The sequence below is a fragment of the Terrapene carolina genome, unplaced genomic scaffold (genome assembly GCF_002925995.2).
Source record: "Terrapene carolina triunguis isolate 2854851 unplaced genomic scaffold, T_m_triunguis-2.0 Scaffold139, whole genome shotgun sequence".
Classification (NCBI taxonomy): Eukaryota; Metazoa; Chordata; order Testudines; family Emydidae; genus Terrapene; species Terrapene triunguis.
The window spans coordinates 1,600,156-1,619,979 of record NW_020664490.1 but is presented as its reverse complement, the minus strand read 5'-3'; the positions used below and the strand labels follow the sequence as shown (position 1 = coordinate 1,619,979).

General features: G+C 45.4%; 1 protein-coding gene across 1 annotated transcript in view; it reads left to right on the top strand.

The window, feature by feature from the left end:
• LOC112112900 (sacsin-like) overlaps positions 1-19,824 on the top strand; it is a 138,306-nt gene that overhangs the window by 61,702 nt on the left and 56,780 nt on the right. Inside the window, exon 6 of the mRNA XM_026653446.1 lies at positions 8,880-8,967. Coding sequence (XP_026509231.1) covers positions 8,880-8,967 — 88 coding nt within the window. The remainder of the gene's footprint in view (positions 1-8,879; positions 8,968-19,824) is intronic.

Sequence of the window (19,824 nt, the reverse complement as noted above, 5' to 3'; positions counted from 1 at the left end):
GAAGGCAAGCACCTCCAGACAGCTGCAACCCTTGGAGAGGGCAGGGCCAGCTCTAGGATTTTTGCTGCCCCAAGCAAAAAAATTTTTGGCCGCCCCCCCCTTTTTTTTCGTGCCCCTCTGCCCCCAGCCCCGCCCCAACTCCACCCCTTCCGAACCCCTTCCCCAAAATCCCCAGCCCTCACTGTTTACCCTTTTTTTCCAGATGATTCATGAATATATTGAACAGCACTGGTCCCAGTACAGATCCCTAGGGGATACCACTATTTACCTGTCTCCATTCTGAAATCTGGGCATTTATTCCTACCCTTTGTTTCCTGTCTTTTAACCGGTTACTGATCCATGAAAGGACCTTCCCTCTTATAACATGACTGTTTGCTTACGAACCTTTGGTGAGGAACCTTGTTGATAGTTTTCTGAAAGTTCAAGTACTCTATCTCCACTGGTTTACCCTTGTTCACATCTTTGTTGAGTCCCCCAGAGAATTCTAATATATGGTTGAGGCATGATTTCCCTTTACAAATCCGTGTTGACTCTTCCCCAACACATTGTGTTCATCTACATGTCTGATAATTCTGTCCTTTACTCTAGTTTCTACCAATTTGCCTGATACTGAAGTTAGCCTTACCATCATGTAATTGCCAGGGTTGCCTCTGGAGCTTTTGAAAAAAAATTGGCTTCACATTAGCTATCCTCCAGTCATCTGGTACAGAAGTTAATTTAAGTGATAGGTTACATACAGTTAGTATTTCTGCAATTTTATATTTGAATGACTTCAGAACTCTTGGATGAATACCATCTGGTCCTGGTGATTTATTACTGTTTAATGTATCAGTTTGTTCCAAAACTTTCTCTATTGACCCTTCAATCTGGGACAGTTCCTAAGATTTGTCACCTAAAAAGAAAGGCTCAGGTGTGGGAATTTTCCTCACATCCTCTGCAGTGAAGACCAATGCAAAGAATTCATTTAGTTTCTCCGCATTGGCCTTGTCTTCCTTGAGCACTCATTTAGCCCCTTCATCATCCAGTGGCGCCACTGATTATTTGGCAGTCTTCCTGCTTCTGATATACTTAAAACAATTTTTGCTGTGAGTGTATGAATCTTTTGCTAGTTGCTCTTCAAATCCCTTTTGACCTGCCTAATTATTTTTGACTTGCCAGAGTTTATGCTCTTTTCTACTTTCTTCAGTAGGATTTGACTTCCACTTTTTAAAGGATGCCTTTTTGCCTTTCTCACTCTGTAGTTTAGCCATGGGGACATTTTTTAGTCCTCTTACTGTTGTTTTTAATTTGGGGTATACATTTAATTTGAGCCTCTATTATGGTATTTTTAAAAAGTTTCCATGCAGCTTGCAGACATTTCACTCTTGTGACTGTTCCTTTTAATTTCCATTTAACTACCGTATATACTCGTTCATTAGCCGAATATTTTTGGTAAAAAAGTGAAGCATCAAAGAGCAGGGGTCGGCTTATCAATGGGTCTACACCAAAATTTGATGATTTTAAGCTCTATGGAATTATTGAATTGAATATCTAATACATTGTCATTTTGTTTACATGGAGCGTCCGCAGGCATGGATCCCCTCAGCTCCCAGTGGCCGCGGTTCACCGTTCCCAGCTAATGGGAGCTGCGGGAAGTGGCGCGGGCTGAGGGATGTTCTGGCCACCACTTCCTGCAGCTCCCTGGAAACGGCAAACCGCGGCCACTGGGAGCTGAGGGGCTCCGTGCCTGCGAACGCTCCAGGTAAACAAAACGTTCAGGCCCGCTAGTGGCTTACCCTGATGGGCCAGGAGCCAAAGTTTGCCAACCCCTGAAATATACGGTCGGCTTATGAAAGGGTCATACAGTTTTTGCTATTTTTTCCTATCCATCTTGGGGGGTCGGCTTATAAACAAACAAGCTAATGAACAAGTATATACGGTAGCTTCTGCATTTTGGTGTCCTTACCCTTTCTGAAGTTAAGTGCTATAGTGGTGGGCTTCTTTGGTAATTTTCCCTTACACAGAGATGTTAAATTTAATTATATTATGGTTGCTATTACCAAGTGTTTCAGCTCTATTCACCTCTTGGACCAGATCCTGTGCTCCACTTAGGACTAAATCAAGAATTGTCTCTCTCCTTGTGGGTTCCAGGACTAGCTGCTGCAAGAAGCAGTCATTAATGGAGTCTAGAAACTTTATTTCTGCATTCTGTCCTGAGGTGACATGTACCCAGTCAATATGGGGATAGTTGCAATCCCCCATTATTGGGTTTTTATGTTTTTGTAGCCTCTCCAATCTCCCTGAGCATCTCACAATCACCATCATCATCTTGGTCAGGTGGTCGGTAATATATTTCTATTGCTGTCCTCTTATTATTCCAGCATGGAATTTCTATCCATAGAGATTCTACAGTACAGTTGGATTCATTTAAGATTTTTATTTTATTTGGCTCTATGTTTTCTTTCACAGATAGTGCCACTCCCTCACCAGCATGACCTATTCTGTCATTCCTATTGTAACCCTTCTGCCCATCTAAGTTGGCAGCAACAAGGGCCGGGTTCTGTATCTAGGGGTTCCGTTTCAATAACACAATGCAAAACCGGCTTGAGCCCCCACCCAGTGACCTGGGACAATTACATACCACCCGCTGGGTGCCTCTAAGAGGCAATACTTCCCCTCTCGCAAGCACGGAGTCTGAGTGTAGCAGAAAATGTTTAATAACATGAGGTAAACGACATCAGCATAAAATTAGAAAAACACCACAAACAGGATTCATAACACAAAGCATGAGCAAAACCCACCCCAGCAAATTGGGCTGTGTCCTTTCCCTTTGGCTCTTGAATCCAGCAACCCAAAAAATCACCCAGAGTCCCCAAAGTCCAACACCCCCAAAGTCTCTTGGGTCCAGCAACCACCCAATGTCCCAAAAGTCCAACAACCCCCAAAGTCTCTGTCCCTGGTCAGTGCCACCCCAGAGTAAAAAACAGGGGGGGGCATGCAGGGTGTTAAGGGGCACCTTACGTGATCCGAGGCTGGCCAGCCGTCTGTTTCTCCATGGGGGTTCCGCCGCAGCCTTCACCACGAGCCAGTCCACTTTCCTGCCATCCCACGAACTGCTCCACTCTACAAGCTGCTCCGCTCTGCTCACCGACCTGTGAGCCGTTCCAGCCGTCCCCGCAAACAGCTCCGCTCGCGCCGTTCCTTGGGCCACTCCAACCGGCCCAACAAGGCTCCACGCCGCTCGCTGCCCCTCCAGTCGTCCCCACAAATTGCTCCGCCAGCTGCTGAGCAATATAGCTTCAGGCTCCCCCACTAGTTAACACAGCACTCAGTGATCTCAGCTCTTAATAACTTTCGCTCTTTTGTGATTTCAGCTCTTAGCAATTTCAGCTCATATATAGTAGGGGAGCCCCAGTGCTGGTGCACCATTGGCCCAAAGTGAATTCAGCTCAGCAGCCTGTAACTAGACTCCTAATAGAGTCAAAGTTAGCTCTGACATTCAACAGTGGAGAGAGGAGGTGGTGCAATTGGTGTTTCAAACCCTCAGCAGGGGCCCATACCATCCAGTACAAATACCTGTCCCCATCCTCTCTCAATTCACTGGGTTTTGTAACCCATGCCCCTTGTCAAGCAAGTGCTACTTAGGTAATGGTGAAGGACTCACTCAGTCCTTCTGTCATACAACAGTTCCACTGGCCTTGATTCACAGAATCAGGGTAACAAAACTTTATTCTTCCTGCCCCAATAATAGAGAAACTGGGGATCCCACACCAGCCAAAGTAACCACTTTCAGTTGCTGTTGTTTCATGCCAGGCGAGTGGGTGTGCCTATGCAAACAAGATCAGCCCCTAGAGTTCTTTTCCACACTCGCCATAATTCACCACCAGATGTCAGGGTAGAGCTCATCCTGACTCTGCTTACACTATATATTTTGTACCTTGGTATTACAAAAACAATGAGGAGTCCTTGTGGCACCTTAGAGACTAACAAATTTATTTGGGCATAAATAAATTTGTTAGTCTCTAAGGTGCCACAAGGACTCCTCGTTGTTTTTGCTGATACAGACTAACACGGCTACCACTCTGAAACTTGGTATTACAGTATACCATTGATTGTCATTATTCTACCAAGTCGTGATGCTTATTATGTCAATATCCTCATTTAATACCAGGCACTCAAGTTCACCCATCTTAGTATTTAGACTTCTAGCATTTGTATACAAGCACTTATAACATTTGTCCTTGTTTAGTTGTCTGCCTTCATGTGATGTAATTGAATGGGACTCTCTTTCATTTGACTGTCTCTCTTCAATTTCTACCTGTACTTTATCAACTTCTATCCTCTTCTCTTTACTAGGATATAGAGAATCCTAGTTAATAGATCCTCCCCTATGGGATGTCTCTGTCCGAACTGTGTGTCCCTCTGCTCCTGTCAGTTTTCCCTCAGCCCTTAGTTTAAAAACGCCTCCTTAAAGAGGGTCCTTATTTTGCCATAGCCCTTAGTTTAAAAACTTCTCCTAAAAGAGGCTGCACCTGGGCCTATTAAAGCTTGCTAACGGGCAGTTGGGGGATAGAACTGAGACAGGCTGCTCTCTGGGGAGGGAAGCCACTTTGAAGTGGAGCTAGCTCCTATGGTGGGTCCCTGGAGCAAGGGGCCGGGGGCTAAGAGAAGCCATCCTAGGGCTTCAGGAAGGGAGCTGAGTTGACTTAAATTGGGAAGCTGCCAGGAGAAGGAGTACCAGAGACCTCTGGGAGGGGTGGCCCTGAAGCCTGCCAGAGGTGACGTGTTGGTGGGGGCATGTGGGGTCAAGTGCCCCCCCCAGATTGGCCTGCCAAGGCAGGGAGGGAGAGGGGCTCTGTCCTCCTGTTGCACCTGCCCCCCAGCATGCTTGGTCCCTGTCCCTGGCAGCTGGGCACTGTCCCCAGGCCCATCTGCTGGCGACAAGAGCTGAGAGACCTGGAGCCCCCTCTCTCCCCCCAGCACATTTCCAGCTCGCTTTGCCCCTGTCTTTGGCAGCTGGGCTCAGGTGGGGGCACTGCCAGGCTCTCTCAGGCAGCTGCTGTGATGCACAGAGCAGTAACCCTGAGTGGCTGGCTTGAGCCATGTGAGAAGCAGCTCCGTCCCACCCCCTGCCCAGGCCCAGCTGCCAGGGAGAGCGGCTGAACATGCCACGGAGGGTGGGGTGGGGGTGGGGGGATGGGGCGCAGTGGGAGAAGAAGAGAGCCTCCCCTCCCCTTCCTCATCCCCACAGGTAACACGGGGTGGGGAGAGAATGGCAGACCCCGGCTGGGTGCAGGGCAGGGGGGTTGTTGGGATGAAGAAACATGTGGGGCAGTTATGTGTCCTCCCCTTTAGATTGTGCCCCTCCAGTATGAGAAGGCATGAGTCGTCTATGCCTCAGGCTAAGGAAGGGGTTAAAAGACTTTTTCCGTTTGTTAACATCTGTAAAGAAAATAAAACTTGCAAAAAACTGGGAGTGGCAGTGCATGCTTTGGAGCTGGGAGAAGGCTGCTGCTGACAATAAGTGTTTGAAAGATTCCGGGCATAAACTTTAACTATTGTAAAGGCACACTTTACAAAGATAGCATCAACTTAAGTATAACACTTCTGCCATTGATTTTTTTTATCTGCTATTGTTACAAGTAGCACTTAAAATTGCTGTGATTGAAAAGGATTAAAAAAAAGTTTATTTTTTTGTTTGCTTTGTGCATTTGACAATACTTTGTGTATAGTCATCTTCACTATAAAAGCTTAACTATAGTCAGTTTCCCCTGATTATGGGTTTTTCACAGCACAAACAAGGAGAGAAAAAACATTTATAATGAGGAAAATATGATTTTGAAATTACAAACATTGGCACAGAGAGTCAGGGGCAAATAGACTTATATTCATCGAGTTTAAGGTCAGAAGGGACTACTATATTTTCTAGTCTGACCTATAACATAGGCCATTAAATTTCCTCCAGCTACCGCTATGTCGAGCCCAATATCTTGTGTATAGATACAGCATATTTCCAGAAATGTATCCACTCTTGATTTTGAAGAGTGGCCCCCCATTAGCATTCTTCCAGTCTTCTAGAATTTCCCCAGCATTCCAAGATTTATTTAAAAATTAACATCAGTGGGCCAGAGATCTCCTCAGCCAACTCTTTCTGGACTTTTTAGGTGTAAGTTTTCTGGACCTGCTAATTTTAAAAATGTTTATCCAAAGCAGATGTTGTCATCCTTCTTAGTTACGAAAGGACTAGAAAGTCTTTTACTATCCTTGTGTGGGGAGTAAATGATTCAGCTTCTTTTCAAATAAAGAACAGAAGTATTAATTTAACACTTCTGCCTTTAACAATTTTACCATCTCATCTTTAATAATGGGCCTATTGGATTGCTTGAATTTCTTTTGTTTCTAATATACTTTAACTCTTTATTATTCTTAGCACTGGCAGCCGTGGATTTTTCCCTAATGGCTTTAGCTTGCCTTATCAATTTTCTGCACTTCATATCTTCTAATTCATATTGATTGCTATATTTCTCTCTTTTTCCCTTGTTAAATATTGCTTTATTTTAATTGCTGCCATCACTTCAGCACTGAACCAGGATGGACTTTTAGCCAAAGTTGTCATCTTTCTTGATTGTGGAATTGTGGCTTTTTGGCCCTCTAATAAACTCTCCTTAAAACATTCCTAATTTTCATTCACATTTTTCTGTCTAATTTTTAACTCCAAATCGGTTTAGCTCATTTTTCTCATTTTTGGGAGGTTAGCCCTTTTGAATCACCAGGAATATATATCAGAGGGTGGGACACTCCTTTGCTAATACCAAATGTAATCAAGTAATGATCACAGGTCACTAGGCAATCACTTATATCCAGCCAAGTGATTAATTCATTTTTATCTATTGCAATAAGATCGAAAGTAGTTACGTTATGAACTTCACTATAAACTGAAGCTAATTCTAGCTAATTATTTGAAATTGACTAGATTTCAAGTTGGCAGTGGCTATTTAAAATTCTCTCTGTTAAATCATCTTGATTATTTCAGGCTCACTGAAGATATCTTAGAATGTAACATCACAAATAACAGATGTCTCACTGTAACCTATAATTTTATTTGTGGTATCTATACTATGAGTACTGGTATCTTCTCAGAGTATAATCTATTGCAGGGGTAGGCAACCTATGGCACACGTGCCGAAGGCGGCATGTGAGCTTATTTTCAGTGGCACTCACACTGTCCGGGTCCTGGCCACCGGTCCGGGGGGCTCTGCATTTTAATTTAAATAGACTTATAGAAAGAGACCTTCTAAAAATGTTAAGATGTATTACTGGCACGCGAAATCTTAAATTAGAGTGACTAAATAAAGACTCGGCACACCACTTCTGAAAGGTTGCCGACCCCTGATCTATTGTATGGATGCATAATGAGGAATTCTGTCATTTTTGAGTCAATCCCTGCCAAATGCAATCACAATCTAGCAGAAATATAGCTATTAAAGGATTTGATAGACAACTAGGCCCTGATTCAACATATGAGTGCAGAGGTCTGCATGGGCAGAAGAGGGCCGAAATGATCAAATTTTTCAGTTGTTTTATTGCAATATAGTTTTGCTGCTGTATATCCTCTTACAGAGTACTATAGTTTCATTCATTGTTCCATTGTGATATTGCTAGTTTTAGATCCAAGTTGAGATTACATCACCCATATATATTTAGGCTTAGCCGATTTTTTTTCTTTTTTTAAAATAATTTTTACAGATAACATTGATGTTTATTTTTAAGCATTTTTGCTTTATATCTATTTCAATTTTCACAGTTGCACCAAATTATGACTTTTAAGCATTTTTTTTATTCGTATCAATTTAAATTTTCACAGTTGGAGGACATTTTGGGGCAGGGTTTCAAACAATAATTATTTAATGACAGTAGATATTGAGATTCAAACAGTTAGAACTTCATAACTGTTAAAATACAAGGTATCAACATCAATATCCCTAACTAAATATCCCTAGATCATACTTTTTAAGTTTTCAAACAGAATTTTCTTACTTTACCTATTTGTAAATCTCCATTTTTATTGATGGAAATACTTTTCCATCAGTTCATGTGTGTATGGTGAAATCAACAATTATCAACACTTACCAATAAAAATCTAATCCTTCCAAGCCTATAAATACTCCTTTGCGGGTATATATGCTGTGTGCATCTAATATATGCATATGGTATATGTATACAGGTCTTTTTTGACCTGTTCCTTAAAATGATTTATTGTCTTGTTATTTTTTGTGTCCAGTAGTGGCCCCAATGTGCCACTTTCCAAACAAAAGAAGGCACATTTGCAATCAGAATGATTTATTAAGCATCTGGGGCTATAAAGCACTTTACAGAAGCTTTTTGCATTTCCTAGAATTACATGTTCATAGTCATTTACTATTCTAGCTACTGACATCATGAATTCATCTGTGGAATGCTGGTTAGACCACCAGGTAAAAGACATAATCTAAGATTTATATTCTTTGCATTCTGAAAGTTAGACCTATTGCAAATTATTAAGACAAATGGAAAGAATCAAAACAGGAGAACAAAAAACATTTGGAATCTAATTCTGCCCCTACATAAATGGGTATAGCTCCCATTGCAGTCAAATGAAGTTGCATTCATGTAACTGAGGGCAGAATTTTGTCCTGTATGTAACCGAAAAAAATTGCACTCTCATGTCATGCACAATTGAAGACACCAGAATGATGTATTTAGAGACTAAATATTGAAGCAATGTGTTGAGACTTGGTCTCTAAATTTTAATATCTAAAAAGTACTTAACAGTCTCAAAATGTCTGGAGAAAAGCCATTGCAAAGTATTGATATTGGAGAATGTATAACATCAAGATCTTCCGGTTTTTTTTCTATTTCAGTTATCTGATTGTACTAAGGTTGGGGACTGTCTGAATTCTGAAAATCTTATTTTCTTAAACCTTCAGTCAAAAGGCTTGAAAGGAGGAGGTAAGATAAACAGTTGTCTGTTTACTTATATGTTTGGAGTTTGTGAAACGTTTTGATTAATTCTTTGGCACAGTTCTGAGTAACGCTTTTCCTTAAATGAGTAGTGGTGCTTTCTCTTTACTTGTACATCACAGCAGTCTACTCTTACTTTCTCACTACTGGGATTGTACCTAAGGAGAACCTGCAATTCAGTAGAGTGGATCATTTGGAATAAAAGAGAGGAGAGTGTCTCTTTTTAGAGAAACCATCACGTCCACATGCATTGCAACTGTACCAGGAGTGGGAATTTACCTTCATTTGGGAGGGTTTGTTTTGTTTTTCCTTTTCTTTTGCTCCTGTACTGGTGATCCCTGGCTGTTTCAGTCAGTATTTCCATTCCTGTGACAGGAGAATGGGGATAGGATTTGTCTCTCTCTGGGGCGAGACTCGTGGAGAGGTGCTGGGGTCTTTTAAGTGTGGAAGTGAATGGCTTCTGAAGGTAAGAGTTCCTTGGTGAAGGATGTGATTTGTTATTGAAAAGGAGGAGAGGCCGGTGTGGTGTTGTGGAGTTTATTTGTTTATTGGTGGTTCCATCCCTGTGGCAGAAGGATGAGGGTTGACTTGATGTCCTGATGAGGGTGAGGATAGTAAAAAATTGCCTGTTGGTTTTGGTGAGGTTTTTCCCCATCTACCTCTACTTACTTGTGTCCCAGTGCTCCCAGAAGGCATGTGGAAATTGCTCATTTCTTCCCTCCTGTTGTGTGTGTGTATATGAGGTCATCAGGAGATTTTGTGAGGATGTGTGGCCTGTGATGCTTTCAGTATGCTAATGACACTCTGTTCCATTCTTTCTGTCAACAACTTTGACAGTGCTATTGATTGTCTGACCTAGTGTTTTAGGGAGCTATGGGGCATGGATGAGAGCTAGCTGGCAGAAACTTAATACAGATAAAACTGATGCTGGAAGAAGTAGCCAGAAAGTATGATAAGAATAATTTCTCTGTCCTTGACTGAAGATATGTGCAATCTGGCGGTAGTGTTGGATCTTCAGCTATTGTTAGATGATCATATAGCAGCAGTGTCAAGAAATAATTTTTACCATCTGCATGTGGCCATAAAATGGCCACATGCTACTGTGATCCATACCTTTATCATCTCAAGAGTGGATTGCTGTATTGTTCAGTAAATGGAGCTACATTTTCAGTCAATCTAGAAATTTAAGGTGTTGCAGAATGCAGTGACCTGCCTGGCGCTTCTTAGTGACAACTCTGTTACATAAGATATACTGGCTGCCTTTGGCTTTCTGCATTGAATTTAAGGGGAATTTAACTTGACTTCAGTGTACTGGGACCTTTCTACTAGGGAGATGCCCTCTTTCTTTCTGTCTTCCTGCAACAGTGCTGCAGTTGCAATCAGCAGAGGTGCTTGAGCTGGATCCTCTCAATTTAAGAGAGAGGGGGCTGGTGGTACAGAGTTCTCTATGAAAGGCCCCCAGCTTTGGAATGAACTCCACCCCTTGATTTGAAATAGCCCTGGTAGATTGATCCTCAGATCATGCTGCAAGGTGCATCTGATGACACAGGCTGATGTGGAGGGTGGGTTTTTAATGGGGTTAGCCGAGCAAGGAGATGGGGAGTTTGTTTTTTGTAATCTTTGGCAAAGATGCCTACCTAGAACCTCGGATAGGCTTCCCTTCTTTCTGACATATGAATCAAAATAATATTATGCACAAACTGTTAAAAGAACATTATTAAGGTTGCAATGTCAAACACACAAAAATTAGGAAATGTCAGAATTAAAGTTGTCTATGTAACCTTAATTTGCTCCTTATGCATACATATTATGATACAGTCTTTAATTACATGATCATGCCCTTTTTTCATCAGGACCTCTGCCTTACTCAGAGCACAGGATAGATGGTGCTCATTGAAAGAGTAGATATTCAATATTTTTTTTCCTCGTTGTCGATAAATGTCTGTCCCCATGGCTTATTTACTGCACACTATCCAGACCCTGCTCTGAAGACAGAATTATTAATTTCTTCATGGGCTTTTCTGTGGTGCTTGTCACTATAATATTTGAGAGCATCACAAATATTAAGGAATTTATTTTTACAATATCCCTTGAGGTGTGGTGGTAATATTATCCCCATTTTACAGATGGGAACTGAGGCACAGAGAGATTAAGGTAAAAATATCCACTAATTTTGAGTTCCCAGTTTGAGACACATAGGACCTGATTTTTCTTCTTCGAGTGATGGTCTCTATTGTACTCCACTGAGGGGTTACACATAGATTCATAGATTCATAGATTCTAGGACTGGAAGGGACCTCGAGAGGTCATCGAGTCCAGTCCCCTGCCCGCATGGCAGGACCAAATACTGTCTAGACCATCCCTGATAGACATTTATCTAACCTACTCTTAAATATCTCCAGAGATGGAGATTCCACAACCTCTCTAGGCAATTTATTCCAGTGTTTAACCACCGTGACAGTTAGGAACTTTTTCCTAATGTCCAACCTAGACCTCCCTTGCTGCAGTTTAAGCCCATTGCTTCTTGTTCTATCCTTAGAGGCTAAGGTGAACAAGTTTTCTCCCTCCTCCTTATGACACCCTTTTAGATACCTGAAAACTGCTATCATGTCCCCTCTCAGTCTTCTCTTTTCCAAACTAAACAAACCCAATTCTTTCAGCCTTCCTTCATAGGTCATGTTCTCAAGACCTTTAATCATTCTTGTTGCTCTTCTCTGGACCCTTTCCAATTTCTCCACATCTTTCTTGAAATGCGGTGCCCAGAACTGGACACAATACTCCAGCTGAGGCCTAACCAGAGCAGAGTAGAGCAGAAGAATGACTTCTCGTGTCTTGCTCACAACACACCTGTTAATACATCCCAGAATCATGTTTGCTTTTTTTGCAACAGCATCACACTGTTGACTTATATTTAGCTTGTGGTCCACTATAACCCCTAGATCCCTTTCTGCCATACTCCTTCCTAGACAGTCTCTTCCCATTCTGTATGTGTGAAACTGATTTTTTCTTCCTAAGTGGAGCACTTTGCATTTGTCTTTGCCTGTTTAACTCAGACCATTTCTCCAATTTGTCCAGATCATTTTGAATTATGACCCTGTCCTCCAAAGCAGTTGCAATCCCTCCCAGTTTGGTATCATCCACAAACTTAATAAGCGTACTTTCTATGCCAATATCTAAGTCGTTAATGAAGATATTGAACAGAGCCGGTCCCAAAACAGACCCCTGCGGAACCCCACTCGTTATGCCTTTCCAGCAGGATTGGGAAGTACCATGCGCACAGACTCAGAGAAATTGAAAGTAGCATCCCTTGGTCTGCGCATGCACCCTGGCCTGCTTTGTGCTTCCGTCCACTGTGATAAAGGGCGGGGAGGACAGACCACATCTTCAGTTCCTTCTATCCACTGCATGGTCTGGATCCGAACTCGTTATCCTCATCTCTGATGCACTTCTAAAAAAAGATAGTTGTACATAGTTTTTATGAGTTTTATAGTAATTTATTAGTTTTATTTTTCTTTCTTAGTTTTAATAGTTAATAATTTCAACTTGTTTTTAGATAGATTTGTGGTTTTCACTGTTCACGCCCCGCTCCCCGTACCCAGGTGTGGGTACCGGGCTGTGCCCAGGGCGCTGGGTTTCAAACTCTGTGTCTCCTACCCACGATTCTTCTCGGTCCGTGGTGACCACCAGTGCTGCCTCTGCTGCCTGGGAGAAGCTCACATTGCGACAACGTGTAGTATTTGCCAATCCTTCCCCAGCTGCACCCGAGAAGGCTGGGCACTTCGCCTCCAGAAGCATCTCATGGAGCTCGCCATGAGACCACACTCGGACCCAGGCTGGGGTACCCCCCTCTACATTTGCCTGATTCAGCGAGGATCATGCCTCCCACTACTACATCTGACTCTAGTCCAGTGGAACCACCCCCACAAACACCATGGGGGGGGACTAGTTGGGAGGTAAAGAAGCACTACTATAAGTCTTCCTCCAATTCAAAGAAGATGGATGCTCCTTGTAGCAGCTCAGCCCAAGGGGACAGAGTATGTTCTATGTCCCACAGGCATGAAAAAAAGACCCATAAACAATGGGGTCCTGTGGTTCTGTCAGTACTGCCATCTCTGGTACCCCACAAGACACAAGACTCTCCTGCACAGGGAAAGATCCCAGCGGTGGTACCAATGACTGGGAAAGAAAAGAATGCCTCTCACACCAGGGAGATCTGGAACCACACTCCAGGAGGTCTTTGCCTTTCCAGACCTGGAGTCACCCCCTCCATCAGGTCTCATCACTTCTAGAGAGATTATATCTCAACCAAAGGGTCCCTCATCCTTTGCACCAATGCTCTACACTCTTCCACTGGCTCCAACGGTACCGTCATTAGAATCAGAATCCTCCCCCTCTTCTCATGAGTCAGAACTGGGAGAAGAACCACCCTTATCATACCACTCTTATGCACCATCGCGGAGGCCACCACGTTCATAGCAGCACCTACTGCCTCAGCCAGCACAGAGCTACTGGTATCCCATGCTGTGGGGACCCCCACAATCTCTGTTGTATCCAGCCTACTGGCCATATTGGGGACCCTGGACATAATACTCCACTCAGAACCTGCCTGATCTGCAAGGGAACCGTCACATTCCTTCCCCCTTGAGGGATCCTTCCAGCAGGCATATGGATCTGATGGTGGAGGAAAAACTTTTTAGTTTGGTCCTAGCAATTCCACTGGAACTAGCAAGGTTTCCTTCCTCTTTTCCAGACAAGGCAGTGGCTACATCATCCCCTTCCCCACCGGATGACTTCAAGCAATTCCAGGAGCTGTTAAGGAGAGTCATGGGGGAACTCCAGATTCCTTTAGAGAAGATCCAAGCCTTCCAGCACAAGCTTCTGGATAGCCTTCACATCTTGGGACCGGCAAGAATAGCATTGCCGATTAATGAAGCCATACTGGAGCCTGCCACGGCTGTATGGCACACCCCTGCCACATGCACGGCTACCCCAAAGGAGCGGGGAAGTGCTATTATGTTCTGACCAAAGGCTCTGAATTTCTCTTCTCCCACCCACCTCCAAATTCCCTTGTAGTCCAGGCTGTTGCAGAAAGGTTCAAATAACAACACCCTTGAGCTACATCAGCCGATAAGAAGGGAAGTGTCTATATCTTCTAGGACGTAAAGTATTCTCATCTTCTAGCCTGCAATCCAGGATCACAAATTATCAGGCATTGCTAGCCAACTGTGATATGGCCTGAATTACAGTACATTTGAGGAGTTTGCTGATAACCTTCCACATCAAGATCATGCTTGTTTACAAGCATTTGTTGATGAAGGGAAGCTCATGGCCAGAACTACCCTCCAGTCTGCAGTAGATGCAGTGGATACCTCCTCCAGTGCCATGGCTACAGTGATAGTCATGCATACAGAGTCTTGGCTCCATTCTTTTGGTTTTCCTAGGGAGGTCCAGAACACCGTTGAGAGGGAGCTCCTTTTCAACAAATCCCATCTTTTTAACCAGAAAACAGATGAATCACTACACACACTAAAGGACTCCAGGACTACTCTTCGCTCATTGGGCATCTACACTCTGCCCCGAAACAAAAATTCCACCGCCACTCATCCACCCGACGCTACAGGTCTCTTCAGTTCTATCCTAGGAGACTTTATGAGCCCTCAAGGAAACATCAAAAGAAGCACAGGTCTCGCCTTCCAGTGGAGATCAATCCCCAGTCTTTGGCACCTCAGTCGTTTTGTCCACAAACTTAAGTTTTGTCTGGTCACGCTGGAAGCGATAATTCCATCTTTAGAGAAGGGCATGTGCTTTATGGCTCTCAATATGAAGGACACTTGCTTTCACATCAATATTCATCCTGTCCACAGACATTTCCTGAGATTTACAGTGATCACCCACTATTTTCAATACAGAGTGCTCACCTTTGCGATAGCTGCCACTCCCAGAATCTTCACCGAAGTATTTTTTGAAGTAGCAGCACATCAGTTGTTATGGCTTCCTCATGTTTCCATATCTCAATGATTGACACCTAGCAGCCAGATCCAGGCAAGTTTGCGGACGATGCCAAGCTGGGAGGGGTTGCAAGTGCTTTGGAGGATAGGATTAAAATACAAAATGATCTGGACAAACTGGAGAAATGGTCTGAAGTAAATAGGATGAAATTCAATAAGGAGAAATGCAAAGTACTCCATTTAGGAAAGAAAAATCAGTTGCACACATACAAAATGGGAAATGATTGCCTGGGAAGGAGTATTGCAGAAAGGGATCTGGGGGTCATAGTGGACCACAAGCTAAATACCGTATGAGTCAACAGTGTAACACTGTTGCTAAAAAAGCAAACATCATTCTGGGATGTATTAGCAGGAGTGTTGTAAGCAAGACACGAAAAGTAATTCTTCTGCTCTACTCAACTGGAATATTGTGTCCAGTTCTGGGCACCACATTTCAGGAGGGATGTGGACAAGTTGGAGAGAGTCCAGAGAAGAGCAACAGAAATGATTAAAGGTCTAGAAAACATGACCTCTGAGGGAAGATTGAAAAAAATTGGTTAGTCTGGAAAAGAGAAGACTGAGAGGGGACATAACAGTTTTCAAGTACGTAAAAGGTTTTTACAAGGAGGAGGGAGAATTTTTTTTTCTTAACCTCTGAGGATAGGACAAGAAATAATGGGCTTAAATTGCAGTAAGGGCAGTTAGGAAAAACTTCCTAACTGTCAGGGTGGTTAAGTACTGGAATAAATTGCCTAGGGATGTTGTGGAATCTCCATCATTGGAGATTTTTAAGAGCAGGTTAGACAAACATCTGTCAGGAATGGTCTAGATAATACTTAGTCCTGCCATGAATGCAGGGGACTGGACTAGATGACCTCTCAAGGTCCCTTCCAGTCCTATGATTCTAAGAAGCCCACACATCAACCTCTTTGTTACTCAGCCTCCTTTCTTCCCCCGGAGTCAGTGTCAATGTTGAGAAATCAATCCTTGACCCCACGCAAGCAATGGACTTCATTGGAGCTACCATGAACTAGGTCTCAGCACAAGCTTACTTGCCTATGGACGGATTCCAGACACTCAACGGCATCGTAACTCACATTGTGAGCAATCCTTATGTACTGGCCAGGACTTGCTTGTCCCTCCTTGGTCATGTGGCTTTGTGTACCTATGCGACCCCCTTTGTGTGATTCCACCTCTGCTGCCTTCGACATGGCTCCAGTCTGTTTACTCACAAAACCATCACTCCATGGACTTCATGCTGACAGTCTCCGCCAAGGTACTGTCATTCCTCCAGTGATGGACAGACCCATGTCATATATGCACGGGGGCCTTTCTTCCGTCCTCCCCGGACAAGATGATCATCAACGACGCATCCATGGTAGGCTGGGAAGCCCACATGGACGACCACATGAAAAAGGGAATATGGACTTCTCAAGAATCCAGGATGCACATAAATATCCTGGAACTCCGAGCTGTAAAAAAGGCATGCCAATCTTTTCTTCTGTTCATTCGCTCCCCATCTTGTTCACATCATGTCAGACAACACCGCCACTGTTTTCTATATCAACAAACGGGGGAAACGAGATAGGCCACTCTATGTGGAGAAGCGGTAAATCTCTGGAATTGGTGCATCAATCACCAGATCCTCTTGTCTGCAGCCTATATTCCTGGAACAAAGAATGTACTTGTGGACTCACTTAATGGTTGACCACGAGTGTGAACTTCACGATTCAGTAGTACATGACATCTTCACCTGATTAGAGTCCCTGACCAGATGCCTATTCGCTTCACAGATGAACAGCAAATGCACTGTATTCTGCTTCAGGGGAGCCCTTGGCCACTGCTCCCAGAGCAACGGTCTCCTACTCTCCTGGTCAGTCAAACTCACCTACGTCTTCTCTCCACTACTGCTGCTCAGGGGTGGTGAGTTGTATGGGCCTGTTGTGCCAGCGCTCCAGCAAATTCAGGGCCTGGGGGGCCTGGCTCCAGCAATGTTTGGGGCTGGGTCTCTGCCCCGGCTCTGCCTGCTGCCCCCGCACCTCCCCCGAGCGTTCCCTGGCCACGCCTGCCACCCCCGTGTACCCCCTTCCCCAAGCGTCTCCCGGCTCTGCCTGCTGCCCCCACAGTCCCCTGGAGCATCCCTGCCTGCCCTGGGCAGCGGGCAGCTGCCCCCTGCAGCTCTGCGCTGCGCTCCCTCACCAGCTACAAGGGAGCGGTGCCGGGGGCAGGCTGAGGTGGCTGCTGCACCGGAGGACGGGAGGAGGTGCATGGTAGTCCCCGCCCCCGGCAGGTAACTCCGGGTTGACTCTGGGGGGCTTATCCTGGCTGGACCTCCTAAGCAGCAGCCTGGGGGTCCTTGGGGAGTGGAGGGCCGGGGAGGGCCGGGGAGGGCCCCCCGCCCCCCACCCCCAGAGCTTGCTTCTGCCAGCATGGATAGGGCTTGGGGGAGTCATCCTCTCTGGCCTTCCGCCCCAGCCCCGGGGCAGCCTGCCTGCTGCACCCCAAACTCCTGATCCCCGGCCCAGCCCCACGCCTCGCACCCCCTCCCGCAGCCCAACCCTCTGTCCCAGCCCTGAGCCCGCACCCAGCACCCAAACCCCCTCCTGCACCCTTACCCGCTGTCCCAGCCCAGAGCCTGCACCCCAAACTCCCTCCCACACCCCAACCCCCGTCCCAGAGCCTGCACCCAGCACCCAAACTCCCTCCCAGAGCCCGCACCCAGCCCAGAGCCAGCACCCAAACTCTCTTCCAGAGCTTGCACCTCAAACCCCCTTCTGCACCCCAACCCCCTGTCCCAGCCCAGAGCCAGCACCCAAACTCCCTCCCAGAGCCTTAGGCAGGGGGTGGGGTTGGGACTTGGACCTGTTCTGGGCACCACCAAAAATTATACAAACCTGCTGCCCCTGCTGCTACTGCCTCGAGTGCAGCACAAGATCCAATGAGGCAAAGTGACCGTCATTCTAATTGCCCCTTGCTGGCCTAGACAATTCCAATTTCCCAGTCTCGTCCGCATGTCATCCTGCCCATCAATTCCCATCCTCAACTTCCTCTATCTGTTGACCCAGTACAACGGCGAGATCAGGCATCCCAATCCACATGCGCTCCACTTCAGGGCGTGGTATTCAGAGGGGCATCTGCTTTAGAACGGACATACTCTTCGGCTGTGCAAGACATTCTCTCCAGCAGCAGAAAGAACTCCACTAGGCAATGTTACTGAGCCAAGTAGAGATGTTTCTCATCTTGGGTTTGGCAACAAGGAGTTTTACCAGAATTGATGGGGATCCCCCTCATCCTGGATTACGTTCTGTCATTAAAATCATCAGGTCTCGCCCTCATTTCTTGGAGAGTTAATCTGGCAGCAATTAGTGTGTTCCACATTACTCCTGTGGGCATTCTGCACCAAAATATTAAAAATTCTGTGCCAAAAAATTAAAAATTATGCACATAATATTTTAAAATTCTGCATAATTCTGCACATTTTATTTGTCAAATAAATGTGGAGGCTCCAGCATGGCATTGGGGAGCACAGGCCACTGGCTGCACAGAGGTGGGAGATCACTGTGAAGCTCCCCCCCGGGGATATGGACTCAGTGGTGAGGCAGCACCCAACCCTGACACAGCGCAAGGACCGGGCCTGCCCCAGAAACACCCCAGGGCCCTTCCTCTCTGTGCCAGGTGCACCAGGTGTGGGCAGGCAGGCTCAGCAAGGCAGGATCCAAGTATGGAGGGGCTTAGTGTGGGGGGATTCAGGTGTGGGTTGAGAGGGTTCTGTGTGGAGCAATCTGGGTGCAGGTGGCTCAGTGGGAGATGCAGGTGCGGGGGATCTGGATGCTCAAGGGCTTGTGTGGGGGGGGTTCTGGGTGCAGCGATAATGGGACTCTACAGGAGGGTCCAGGTGAAAGTGAGGGTGAAGCTTGGCGGGAGGGTCTGGGTATGAGGGGATCTGGATGCACAGGGGTTGGGTGGATGGGAGAGCAGCTCCCTGTGTAGGGATCCCCCCCTGCAGCTGAGGAGCAATGGGTGCAGGAAGGGGTGGGTGGGTGAGTTTGCAGAGCTTCCTGCAGCTGGGGGAGAAATCTGGGGGTGGGTGATTTACCTCTCTGCCAGCTGCCCTGGGCACCCGAAACATACTGCTGGGGAGGGTTGCTTGACCACGCTTGTGGCTTCCATTTTGCTTCTCCATCAGAAAGTCATTTTTCTGCAGGGTAGCAAAGATATCTGCGGGGGACATAAATTCTGCGCATGTGCAGTGGCGCAGAATTCCCCCAGGAGTACCACATGGAAGATTACTCTATCTTTATGCACCTGCTAACCGCTAGGTTTTGGAAAAGCCTCATCAGAACCTTCTCACCCATACAAATGGTCGCACCCCAATGGGACCTGTATCTAGTTCTCTCCATGCTAATGAAGCCACCCTTTGAGCCGTTAGTATTGTGCTCCATGTCCTTCTTTTCCTGGAAAATTGCCTTCCTTATTGCTATTGTTTCCATGAGAAGGGTCGGTGAACTTGGAGCTATGATGGCAGACCCACCTTTCACGGTTTTCCACAAGGATAAAATCTCCCATGTCTACACCTCAAATTTTTACCATGGGGAAATTAGGTTTTAGTTTTTTAGTTTTTGTAGTGACTTTAATTGAATTTAATTGAAATCTACAAAAACTGAAAACTAATTTCCCCATGCTAATTTTCCCCTACTATTACTCATACCTTCTTGTCAACTGTTTGAAATGGGCCACCCTGATTACCACTACAAAAGTGATTTTTCCTCCTGTTGATAATAGCCCAGTTGAATCGAATTGTCTCGTTAGAACTGACCCCCCAGTTGGTAAGGCAACTCCCATCTTTTCATGAACGGTG